This window comes from Papaver somniferum, chromosome 7 (genome assembly GCF_003573695.1).
Source record: "Papaver somniferum cultivar HN1 chromosome 7, ASM357369v1, whole genome shotgun sequence".
NCBI classification, from domain to species: domain Eukaryota; kingdom Viridiplantae; phylum Streptophyta; class Magnoliopsida; order Ranunculales; family Papaveraceae; genus Papaver; species Papaver somniferum.
This window is the reverse complement of record NC_039364.1, coordinates 221537159-221549877: the sequence shown is the minus strand read 5'-3', so window position 1 is coordinate 221549877 and position 12719 is coordinate 221537159. Positions and strand designations below refer to the sequence as shown.

At 39.8% G+C, this 12719-nt stretch overlaps 2 protein-coding genes across 3 annotated transcripts; both read left to right on the top strand.

Annotated features, from left to right (window-relative positions):
* Positions 1-6717: 6717 nt before the first annotated feature.
* On the top strand, positions 6718-9704 carry LOC113293385. The gene is made up of 5 exons (XM_026542041.1): positions 6718-6794; positions 6864-6995; positions 7411-8191; positions 8278-8840; positions 8923-9704. The coding sequence occupies exons 4-5, from the start codon at positions 8763-8765 to the stop codon at positions 9682-9684; spliced, it is 840 nt and encodes a 279-aa protein (XP_026397826.1). The 5' UTR covers positions 6718-6794; positions 6864-6995; positions 7411-8191; positions 8278-8762; the 3' UTR covers positions 9685-9704.
* Positions 9705-9786: 82 nt separating this feature from the next.
* On the top strand, positions 9787-11462 carry LOC113293384 (acidic leucine-rich nuclear phosphoprotein 32-related protein-like). Of its 2 annotated transcripts, XM_026542040.1 has the most exons (3): positions 9787-10384; positions 10981-11122; positions 11202-11462. In XM_026542040.1, the coding sequence occupies exons 1-2, from the start codon at positions 9799-9801 to the stop codon at positions 11007-11009; spliced, it is 615 nt and encodes a 204-aa protein (XP_026397825.1). In that variant the 5' UTR covers positions 9787-9798; the 3' UTR covers positions 11010-11122; positions 11202-11462. The 2 variants fall into 2 exon arrangements, with proteins under 2 accessions (XP_026397825.1, XP_026397824.1); XM_026542039.1 differs by having other exon boundaries at positions 9787-11122.
* The last annotated feature ends 1257 nt before the right edge of the window (positions 11463-12719 follow it).

Genomic DNA, 12719 nt, shown 5'->3' with positions numbered 1-12719 from the left:
TGTTGATGTCTATGTCACCTGAAATCATGAAGAGATATATTCGGTTACCTACTGCTAGAGAGATTTGGGATGCATTATCTAAAGCCTTTTATGATGGAGATGATGAGATGCAGGTATTTACTCTAAATCGATGAGCGTTTTCGGCAAAACAAAATGGCAGAGCACTCTCAATTTATTATGGAGAACTAACTGAAATATTTGGAGAGATGGATCATCGTGACAAGGTGGTTATGGAGAATTCTAATGATATTGAAGCCTATCGAAAATCAATTCAGCGCCTAAGGGTGCATATATTCCTTACTGGATTAGATGAAAGTTTTGAACAGATCCGTGGTGAAATCTTGAGAAAGGATCCGAATTGGAATCATGTTATGCACTCGTTCGTCGTGAATCTGTTCGACGTACAACGATGGCAAAAGAATCGGAAGAAGTTGAACCTGCTGCTATGGCAACTCGAAACCGGTACAATCAAAAAGGGTCTTTTCAGAGATACTCAAAGACTGAGGTGGACAAGTCATCACTTAAGTGTACACACTGTAATCAATCTGGACATACAATTGACATGTTTTTCTAGTTGGTTGGATATCCAGATTGGTGGGATCAACATCTGGAGGGAAGAAGGAGACAAAGAAAAATTCTGGTGCTCTAATGGCTTCAACAAAGAAAGGAAAGGATTCCATGGTAATACCTGCATCAGTATCAAGGACAGGTAACGATGGTAATTTTTTAAATGTTTGTTCACTTGTTTCGAATAATTCATGGATAGTTGATTCCGGTGCCACAAACCATATGACATGTGATTCTAACCAAATCTCTCCCCTTAAACCATCCTTACAAAAACAGTCTCTACTGCAAATGTCTCACAAGCTCCAATTACTGGTGAAGGGTCAACATCTCTCACTGAAACTTTAAACCTAGAGTGTGTCTTAGTAGTTCCTACATTAGACTGTAATCTCCTATCAGTTTCCCAAATAACTAATACTTTACATTGTGTAGTGATATTTTGGCCTGACTGCTGTGTTTTTAAGGACATCACAACGAAGCAAATGATTGGTTATGGTGTTAAGCGTGGGAAGCTGTATTATCTGGATTTGGTGTCAAGTAGTTCGGATAAGCTGCGTCAAACGCTTCTTGCTGATGGTTCTGAGGGGGAGAGACAAAAATTTCAAATTTTGTTATGGCATCGACGATTGGGACATGTGTCGTTTGGTTATTTAAAAAAATTATTTCCTAGTTTGTTTGGAAAACTTGATATTTCTAGTTTTCGTTGTGAAGTATGTGAACTTGCAAAAAGCCATCGTGCTTCTTTTCCATTATCATTCAATAAGTATGTGGCCCCCAAACATCAGAGTGTATGATCATCGTGCTTCTTTTCCATTATCATTCAATAAGAGTCCAGTTCCTTTTATGATCATACACTCTGATGTTTGGGGGCCATCTAAAACTACTACCCTGGGTGGTTCAAGATGGTTTGTTACTTTTATTGATGATTGCACTAGAATGACGTGGGTGTGTCTCATGAAAAACAAAAGTGAAGTTACCGCCTTGTTTCAAAAGTTCCATAAGATGATTAACACTCAGTACAACAAACAGATTCAAGTACTTCGTAGTGATAATGGTGGTGAATATATGGATTCTGACCTTCAACATTATTTTGAGGGACACGGGATTATTCGTCAAACTACTTTCTCTAATACGCCTCAGCATAATGGAGTAGCAGAGAGAAAGAATCGTCACTTACTGGAAGTGGTACGTGCTTCATTGATAGAAGCACATATGCCACTGATGTATTGGGGAGAGGCACTTACTTCTGCAGCATATCTTATCAATCGAGTGTCATCCAGTATCATTGTGTTTCAAACACCCCATCAAGCTCTTGCTGAAACAGTTGTGGCTCCAACTGTTCCTAATATGCCGCCTCATGTGTTTGGTTGTGTAGCTTATGTTTATCTGCACAAGAACCAACGTGATAAGTTGGCTCCTAGAGCTCTGAAGTGTGTATTTGTGGGATATGCAACAACTAAAAAGGGATACCGTTGCTATCATCCTCCAACCAAAAGAATGTTTGTTACTTTGGATGTTTTATTTCATGAAGATACTATGTATTTTTCATGCGAGTCTGAACTTCAGGGGGAGTACCATAAGGAAATTCAGACTCTTAACTATGATGAAGATATATCGGAAATGAATGTATCTGTTGTTGTCAACTATGATGATATGGTAAGAGAATCTGTTGATGAAGAGTCTTCACGAGTAGAAACAGAAAGTACAGTATTAGATCGTGATATAGAGATTCAAGATGAGGTTATGATAGAAGAGATTCCAGAGTCTACGTTACCTCAAGAAGATGAAACACCAAACCAATCGTCTGCTACGGATGTTCTTGAAGAATCTAGGAGACAACTTCCACAACGTGTAAACAGAGGGATTCCTAAACCCAGATATGAACCTGAAATCTCTAGTTTTAAGTACCCTATGAGTCATTATGTCTCTCACCATCGTTTGTCTAAAGCTAATAAGGCATTCGTGAATCAACTATCTACTGTTTTTATTCCTAACAATGTGCAAGAAGCATTAGCTGATCCAAAATGGAGAGCAGCTATAGAAGAAGAAATGAGGTCCCTTTTTCAGAATGATACTTGGGATTATGTTGATTGTCCAGAACGAAGAAAGATTGTGGGGTGTCGTTGGATTTTCACCATTAAATACAAGGCAAATGGTTAGATTGAACGTTATAAAGCAAGATTAGTTGCTAAAGGGTACAACCAAACTTATGGTATCGACTATACAGAAAATTTTGCTCCAGTAGCGAAAATCAACACAGTACGAGTATTGTTATCGCTTGCTGCAAACTTGGATTGGCATTTATCTAGTCATACGGATTGACATCCGTTGGTCTCTTTCAAAGATTCCATCATCCGTCCATTTTAGATCCAACGGTCATTATTATTATATATTATGCACTCCGAGATCCAAACCTGGCAGGGAGTGGACCACAATAAGCCGGAAGCTTGGTAAAAACGATGAATCAATCCATTTACAGAGAAGATTCCTTAGGATTATTGTATGCATACCTTAAACAAACCATATTTTTGCATATTGTATGCGTACCCTGGCTGCGAGATTCAAACCTGGCCGGTAATGGACCACAATAAGCCGGAAGCTTGGTAAGAACGATGAATCAATCCATTTTCTGGGAAGATTCCTTAGGAATATTGTATGCATACCTTAAACAAACCATATTCTGGCATATTGTATGCGTACCCTGGCTGCGAGATCGAAACCTGATCGGGAGTGGACTAGTATAAGCTTGAGACTTGGTAAGAACGATGAATCCCTCCATTTTCATGTAAGATTTATTTAGAATATTTTCTGAAACCTTAAACAAATCCTATTCTGGCATATTGTATGCATAACATGGCTCCGAGATCGAAACTTGACCGTGAGTGGACCACTATCAGTCGAAAACTTGTTCAGAACAATGAATCCATACTTTACATGTAACATTCCTTTGGAATATTCTCTGAAACCTAAAATCTTCCTTATTATGGCATATTGTATGCATAACCTGACTGCGAGATCGAAACTTGACCGTGAGTGGACCACTATATAGTTGGAAACTTGGTATGAACAATGAATCCATCAATTTGCAAGTAAGATTCATATGGAATATTCCCCGAAATTTTAAACATACCCTATTCTGATATATTGTATGCATAACCTGGCTCGTTGATTGACACCTGGCCGTGTGTGGACCACTCTCAGTTGGTAACTTGGTAAGAACAATGAATCCATCCATTTACAAGTAAGATTCCTTTGAAATATTATCCAAAACCTTAAAGAAATCCTATTTTGGCATATTGTATGCGTACCCTGGGTCCGAGATCGAAACATGGCCAGTAGTGGACCATTATAAGTCGGAAAGTTGGCAAGAATGATGAATCCCTCCATTTTCAGGTAAGATTCCTTCAGAATTTTCTCCGAAACCTTAAAAAACCATCTTATGCGATATTGTATGAATACCTTGGCTCCGAGATCGAAACCTGACCGGTAGTGGACCACTATAAGTCAGAGTCTTAGTAAGAAAGATGAATCCATCAATTTACATGTAAGATTCCTTCAGAATATTCTCCAAAACCTTAAACAAAACCTATTCAGGTATATTGTATTCATAACATTGCTCGGAGATAGAAACTTGGCCGTGACTTGCGTGGACCACCATAAGTCGGAAACTTTTTAAGAATGATGATTCCATCCATTTACATGTAACATTCATTTGAAATATTCTATGAAACCTTAAAAAAACCATCTTATGTGATGTTGTATGCATAACCTGGCTCCGGGATCGAAACCTGGACATGAGTGGACCACTATAAGTCGGAAACTTGGTAAGAACAATGAATCCATCCATTTACAGGTAAAATTCCTTCAGACTATTCTCTGAAACCTTAAACAAACCCTATTCTGGCATATTGTATGCATAACATGGCTCTAACATCGAAACCTGGTCGTGAGTGGACCACTATGATCCTTATGCCAACCATGTTATGGCATATTGTATGTATACCCTGGCTCCGAGAACGAAACCTGGTCGAGAGTGGTCTACTATAAGTCACAAAAATGGTAAGAACGATGAATCCCTCCATTTCCAGGTAAGATTCCCTTGAAATATTCTCCGTAACCTTAAACACTCCCTTTTCTGGTATATTGTATGCATACCTTGGCTCCTAGATCGAATCATGGCCAGGAGCAGAGCCGGGCCTGAGGGGGTGCAGGAGGTGCGACGCGCCGGGCCCATCTCAGGACAAGGCCTTTTTTCCTATGTACCTATTGACCTTAGGGGTGAGCATTAGGCCCGTAATCCGCGGATTTATTCGGGACCAACCGTTCTTTCCGATGCGGATTTCATCAATCAGTAGTGAAGCGAAAAATATCAAAAATATCACAATCGTAAGTAGATTCAGATTTGTTTACTCTTGTAATTTGCTGGTATAAAGTTGTCCGAGTGATTGAATGTTGTTTGAGTGGTTGAATGATGTTTGGACTCCAATTGAAGCCATGAATTGCTTATTAGTAAATATTTATGTTGGATTAAATGATTGAATTTGCTAATTGTTCCGCAGGTTTAGTCATTTCTGGAGGGCTATATCGTAAATAATAATAAAATATTACCTATTTCCAATACCCCTAGGAACTGTGCCCAAATCAGCTGCCACCCTCGGGGGTCGGATTTTAAATAAAAAAATATTTCTTATTTCCAAATCCCCCCTGGTATGTTTGATATACCCGATAAATCGAAATAGGGGATTTTAATAAAGTGCCACGCTTCCAATTTCATGTTTAAGAAAATGCCACCGTTTTTTTCAATATTTATAAAGTGCCACAGTTTTGACCTTTTCCATCCCGTTTTTTTTAGAAAACGGTTAACTGCCGTTAGTGCCTACGTGGCAGTAAATCAGCCCTAGTAAAAGACATTTAAGCCCCCAAAACATCTAACTAGGACTGATTCAAGTCGACTTAATAGTGTGAGTCATTGGGAGTTTGGTTGCGAGTAAGTGCCCAGTGAACCACAACTCGACCTCTGTTTGTCTTCTACCCCAAACCAGTGGAGACCCATCTGTTGCAGACTCTCCCAAGCACAGTAAGAACACCACTGTTCTTCCCTATAAGCAAATGGCACTGACTAAGCACTTTGATGTAGTGAGAACGCAAATTCGAAGTCAATAAGAATGCAACAATTCAAATCTCATTCAGAACTCTAACTCACTATCAACCTTAACGAATTACTTCCCAAAGATCAGTGGCGACAAACAAGATTCTTCTCCCCTGTATTTCCATCCTTAAGCTCAAGATCTTCTCTGCATTCTCGAATCTGAATGAAACCCAGCTCTCCTTGATTATCTGCACTTCTCAATGAAAATCCATCTTTCCTCTCCTGACACTGCCTCCAATCGTCTCCATTAATCCTTGAAACCAACGACGATAAGCCAGTATGAAGTTCATGTGCATGTGAAATTGAAATCAGAGGACCCTAAATAAGCAAAAAGAGTTCAAATTTAAGACATCCGAATTTGAGAAATTGAACCGTAAAAGAGAAAAACTAGTTACAGGCCTGAAGACCGATTTTCGATCAACATTAAAGATAGAAAAATTTCAAGATTTTGATTTCAAAAGTAAGATTGAGATGATATATTTACAGATCTAAGCTCTGATCATAATTTGATTGAGAACTTTTATATGAAATCGATGATTTTAGTTTTCAAAACCGCAAAGATTTATTTTTCTGGTGTAGTTGCAAATCAGAAAAATGGTGTGGTGAAGAATCACTTGTTTAGTGGCGATGGTGGTAGTGATGCACGAGAAGAAGAAGCAGATGTAGATACATTGATTCGATTAAAGAAGAATAAAATTAGAAGAAAGTTGAAGCTCTTCTCTGTTTGTGCAGTTTCGATTCAGTTGGAGGAGAAAGAAGAAAACCTATTTGAGAAGACTACGAGGACAAATAAGTAATTGCATAGTGAAAAATTGACCAGGTCAGCTATACATGACCAATCATGTGGGCCTTGACGGAATAGATAACAGCAGTGGCATTTTATAAATTTTGAAAAAAACAGTGGCACTTTGTTAAACCAGAAAACCAAAGTATGGCATTTTATTAAAATTCCCATCGAAATATTTTCGATAATTAGGTTTTTTACAAAAAATTGTACGCCGATAAAAAAAATCTCAGACGAATCCAACCAACAATCGACGGTTTCTCAGCCGATAATCTGAAGAGCCGAAGAAGATTGAAGGTAAATGTTTGATCCATTGTTTATAGATGGCTGTTCTTCATCGTGTTTGAATTCTTATGTAATCAACAGTACTGACTGTAGGTTAAAGGTAATGGCTAAAAGGAGACGAGTAGAAAAAGAAGTGGGAGTGGAAGCGGAGGTCGAGGAGGACCGGTAAATGGGTTGTTCATGGATCTGCAACTTTTTCAATTTATCAGATTGGTAGTGTTTCTCGTGTGTTTCAACTAGAATGCAGTGAACTGTATAAAAACTAAACAATTAACAAAATGTAAATTTTCAAATCTCAATACAGACAATGAAGAATTTGGAATAACTAAGAAAGGATATGTTTCTATGAACTCGTATGTGAAGTTGTTTTGATTTTGGATGATAATAGCATGTTTTTGTGAAACTGAATTGTCTGCAAACCCCGAATATTCTAAGAAAAATGTTACACTAGCATCGGCCATTGTGGTGCGGCTGAATAAGTGAAAAAGAATTGGCGAATTCATACGGTGAACTCGAGGCCGGTATTTTGTAACTCGGATATGTTGTCAGACATAGTTGTTAAGTGTGCATTGCTTGCAGCTTTTTCAATTTTGCTTGATTTTTTTTTTTTTGTTATGGTGATATGCAGTATGTATTTGTATCCCAGAGAGTTCAGGGAGACGCCCGTTCATATTTCAAACTACTCGAGCTTACATACACTTAGAGATGTGCGAGATTCGTTGTCTGAATCTGAGCTAGTACGGGTCAGGAAAACAGCAATTGGCCATCTCCTCGACGTTCCGGACGACCAAAAATGGTCTTCTGCTCTTTACTACTATTTAATGTCTAGGCTGATATGTGTAGAACCGTAGAAAACACGGAAAGGTGAAGTCTGGTTCAGTGTTGGAGGGAGAGACTTGTGTTTTTGCAAGGAAGACTACAAGGCAGTTACGGGTCTTTCTTTCGAGCATTCCGGTGAAGAATTCGATAGTCAAAAGGTAGTATTGAACCTCTTGACGGAGCGTTTTGGCGGTATGGAGAAAGTCCTAGGAGGGGATTTGTATGACTTCCTTGTATTCATCACGAAATCCATGGGAGGTAATCCCATATTGGCGTGCACTAAGAACGAACGTTCAAAGACCTTTAGAGAGAAGGAACCGGTCGAATGTCCAGCTGGCGATAGGGTGAAAGTAGCATTGTTACTAATTGTGCACGTATTCCTATTTGGGCGCCAACTCAAAGACCCGGTTGATAAGGAACACTGGCCTTTAGTTGAAAACCTTGAGCATTTCAACACATTCTCATGGGGTGCGAAATCATATACCCTCCTTTTTGAGAAAACGCAGAAAGCATTTGCACGTCAAGGTGATAAAAAAAAGTCTCCAAAGTTGTGTTCTCTCAAGCCAGGGGGGATACCACAAGCGTTGGTGGTAAGAGCGAGTATCTTCAAATTTTATGCATTCAAAACACATTTAGTGATTGTCGTTGTTTCAATGTTTATTTGTATGTACTGTAGGTCTGGATGCTGAAGCTCTTCCCTCATTTGCTTGGTAATTACGGAAAGGAGTTAGCCAGTAAACGGCCGCGCCCCCTTTTGCTTACGGTGGTGTTGCGCGAGAAAGTAATTGCCTACAAGGACTTTTGTGACGACATGAAGGGAGTAGTCTTTAGTGAAGACAACTTGCCGAAAATCCGTGCGGTAGGTGAAGAGTTTCGTGAGGCTGCATGGGAAGAAGGTGTGTCTGAAAATCATGATTTGGAGGATGCCTCGGCAGATGCTCCCCATGATGACCAAGATCAAGCCATGGATTCTTCTGATGACAATAGACATGTTATCCCCGTGGTTCCGGAGCAAAGCGGAGCGGAAGTGACAGCAGGTTATGCCGAACGTGGTTCCCACCTCGGTGTTGGTGTGTCAGCTGAATTTATAAATAATTTGACAGCAGATGCAACGGAAAAAATGATAAACAGTGTGCAGTTGATGATGGATTTTCTGAGAAGATGATTCAGTCGTTAAAGTTACTCGAACACAGAATCGAGTCGGTGGAACCGATGGTCCACCAATTACTGAAAACAATTGTGAGTAATTTTGCGAATTATCTTCATCTTTGTGTGACTTTTCTAAATGTTTGCCTGAGATTATATTGTTTTGGTCTAACAGGGTGCTCCTCCGGAGAATCATACAGTCGTTGGTTTGGAAAGTGCTGGACCTAGCAAGGACGGCTATTATCGCAATGATGAGTCCAATGTAGAGGATTGTGGTTTAGGACCTACCTGCAAGGACGGCGATTCTCGCAATGATGAGTCCAATGTAGAGGATTGTGGTTTGGAAAGTGCTGGACCTAACAAGGACGGCGATTCTCGCAATGATGAGTCCAAGGAAGATGAGACAATTGACGAAATACTTACAGACAAAGTTGAGGAAGAGGATGGTAGACCAATTGACATGAATCATACAGGTGATAGTTTTGACGCTAGTGCACTCAACGAGAAGAATGACTCTGACGGAGTAAAGGCGGACGTACAGGGTCCTAGACCAGATACTGCCCACATCCGTCAAGATGAGCCGGTAGAAGTGATCCAAAAAGACAAAGGTGGGGATATTGATGTTGAAACTGAGAAGGAAGACATGCTTAAAAACAAAGTTTCATCTGAGGAAGAGGATGTTGATACAGAAACTTCCCACATCCGTCGAGATGATCCTGTGGAAGAGCTTATTAAGGACAAAGATTTATCTGTGGAAGAGAATGCTGATGCCCACAACCTTCGAGATGATCCGGTGGAAGACAAAGGTTTATCTGAGCAAGAGAATGTTGATGTGGAAATTGAGATGGAAGAGATGCTTAAAGACACGGGTTTATCTGAGGAAGAGGGTACTGATACAGGAGTTGTCATGGATAGTATACCTGAAAAGGTCACATAGGATCACACAGGTGAGAGTTCAGTCGATAACAATGGTCATGTAATTGTTAAGGCTGATGTTGAGGATCCTGGTACAGAAACTTCCCAGAACCGTGAAGTTGATGTGGTGGAGGAAATGATTATAAAAAACCTGAACCATCAAGATAATAATGTGGAAGAGGATGGCGATAGGGTGGTTGAGATGGAAAGTGGGGCTAAGCCGGACAAAGAGTATGTTGTAGAGGAAGAGAATGATGAGATGCTTAAAGTCAAAGATTTATTTGAGGAAGAGGATCACACAGGTAAGAGTTTAGTCGATATCAATGGTTTTGACACTGTTAAGGCTAATGCAGAGTATCCTAGAACAGAAACTGGACACACCCCTCAAGATGATCAAAAGAATGTTCGAGACATAGTCATATCTGAGGAAAGGGATGCTGATACTGGAAGTGTCATCGACAGTATAGCCGTAGAGGTCAGAGAGGTTACGGCCAATGAACAGGATCTTATCACAGAAACTGACCTCATCCGTCAAGATTATAAGGTGAAAAATATGGTTAGAGACAACGTTTTATTTGAGGGAAATGCTAGAGTGTTTAACGCTAATGCAGATGAATGCATCATAGACCGTCAAGATGATACGGAGGAATTGGTTGCTGAGGAAATTGAGAATGCTGAGATGGTTACAGACGAAGATTTATCTGAGGAAGAGGATCACACAGGTGAGAGTTTAGTCGATAACAATGGTTTTGACCCTGTTAAGGATAATGTAGAGGACCCTAGAACAGAAACTGCACACAACCCTCGAGATGATCAAAAGAATGTTAAAGACATAGTCTTATCTGAGGAAAGGGATGCTGATGCAGAAATTCGTATGGAAAGTAGCGCTGAGCCGGATGAAGATCACGGTGAAGCCGATAGTTTAGTCGATGATTCACCTGTTAGTAAAGATGGATATATTAGAAGCGGCACATTGCCTAAACCTAAAGGGACGGGTAAGGATGCCGAAACAGTATATGGCGTGGTCCATGTGAAAGATATGACCCACTGGGTTGCGATACGTACACTTTTGAAACAACAATTAATTGTTATATATGATTCCTTACGACCGAGAGGTGACACAGAGAGATTCCCTGAACCGGTCAGAAATATTTGCACTGCATTGCTTGCTCGGACGGATCGTGGTAAATGGCCATGAAAATTTCCCTCAACAGGACCCTGGACCACTCTTTACTTGATGTATTTCGTTTTAAAGTTCGGTTGTTTTGCAGAACTGATGCTGAGTAATATCTGATGTGTATTCCATTTATGCATATAGGAGTGTCTCGTGTGGAGTATATGCCTTGAAAGCTATTGATTGTCTGATTAGGGGTGTTGAACTGTCAAGTATCAGCGCATCTGAAATTCTTCAATATCGGCGCGAAATGGCTGTACAACTGTACATCCAAAAGTTCGTCGAGGTAATTATACCCAAGTGGTAAATGCCTAGATGGGTATGGACTATTTTAGCCCCCTTTGACGTGTTTTTTGTTCGTGCAGCTCTCGAGTGATTTAGAGACAAAGCAAATTTTGGAGAATTTTGAAGAGGGGAAATCTTGTTCCAAGGAAGAGCGCAGTGAAGGTGAGATATGGTCAGGAGAACAAGAGGTCTGTGAGGAAGATATACCTAACAGGATGCCAGAGACTAGTTCTCAAAATGTGGAGCCTGTTCGCAAGAAGCAAAAGACTAAGAAAAATAGGGAGCTTGAAAAATTAGGGAATGAGACTGGCTTGAACAATGTTTTTTATGGTAGAGGACAAAGGAACAAACGATGATTTTGCCTCATTACAGGTTGTAATCTTGGCCTGCTTCTTGTTCTTTTTTTTTTGTTTTCATGTAGCTGAACTTGTCTCTTGCTATGTGATGATCCTTCTTCAAAAGATAACATGTACATCACTTAAAACATGGTGAACTGCAGTTCTGTTGACCTTTTAGTTTTCGTCTTCTTTTGCTTATTGGGAGGATGGTGGGCTTCCTTTTCTTGAACATAATAATTGTAGTCCATCCCTGGAGGTATCTCCTCCCTAAGTATTAGTATGGCTATCTCTGCCCCCCCAGCTTCTCTAGTTTGACCTAAAAACGCTCTGAGTCTTTGTTTCTTATTAATATTGGGATCAACAATGCATAATGGTCGGTCTCTAATCAGGTGTCCAAAACAAATATCATTGGAAGGTTCTCCTTTGTTTAAGATATTAATGTGTTCACGAGCGCAGTTTCCTTTGTTCATCTTCTTCTTTTGTGTCTTCAAATTTTCTTTTCCTTGAACTTTTCTTTGTTTTCAATATTAACATGAGGATGTTTGTCGGGTCGTTTTCTTTTTGTTTTTTGTTCGTTTGACTAGAAATCACTCGAGAGCTGGTTTTGGCTATGTCAGTTATGACTTATCTCGTTGCGTATGCTTTTATCTCGTTGCATATGCTTATGTAGGAAAGTTTGGTAATGGCTAAAATTCTAATGCAAAGTTTGGTAATGGCTAAAATTCTTGTGCAAATGTGTCTTCTCCCCCGCAAGTTTTGTTTTCTCAATGAAAAGGCACAAATTTGGTTGGGTGTCCTTGACTCTGTGATCTAGAAATCATGACAAGTACAAAAAGAATAATCCCCAAAAGAAAAAAATCAATGGTAAATATAAAGTAGAAAATTTTCTAGTATGGATAATGTGCACTCCTTGAAATGGATCAGGGCGTGACTGAGGTCCTGTCCTGGGTCCGAGTCTCATCACCAGTTTGTGGCCTATCTGGCAACCAGTTTCAGCAATGTCATGAGTTCTTGTATTAGGTGTCACCGACACTTCACGTTATTATCATCGACGGTTGAGAACATTTTGGTTTAAGATGGACGGTGGAAACACAAATCTCAGCCCCTATATATTGGAAAAAGTATATATGCCTTCTTTCCCGATAACTTGTATGTATCCGATAGCTAGGGTTTACTGTTTTTTTTTTCTACCTCTTGAGCCGATAATCGAAATTGTAAAGGGGGATTCCAATCGAAATAGCTGATTTGATTAATAGTGAA

Excerpts from the sequence above, each read along its gene's own strand:
- LOC113293385 (XM_026542041.1), top strand. The coding sequence starts at position 8,763 with ATGATTCAGTCGTTAAAGTTACTCGAACACAGAATCGAGTCGGTGGAA. Across the intron at positions 8,841-8,922 it reads ACCAATTACTGAAAACAATT|GGTGCTCCTCCGGAGAATCA; the intron begins GTGAGTAATTTT and ends TTGGTCTAACAG.
- LOC113293384 (XM_026542039.1), top strand. The coding sequence starts at position 9,799 with ATGATTATAAAAAACCTGAACCATCAAGATAATAATGTGGAAGAGGAT.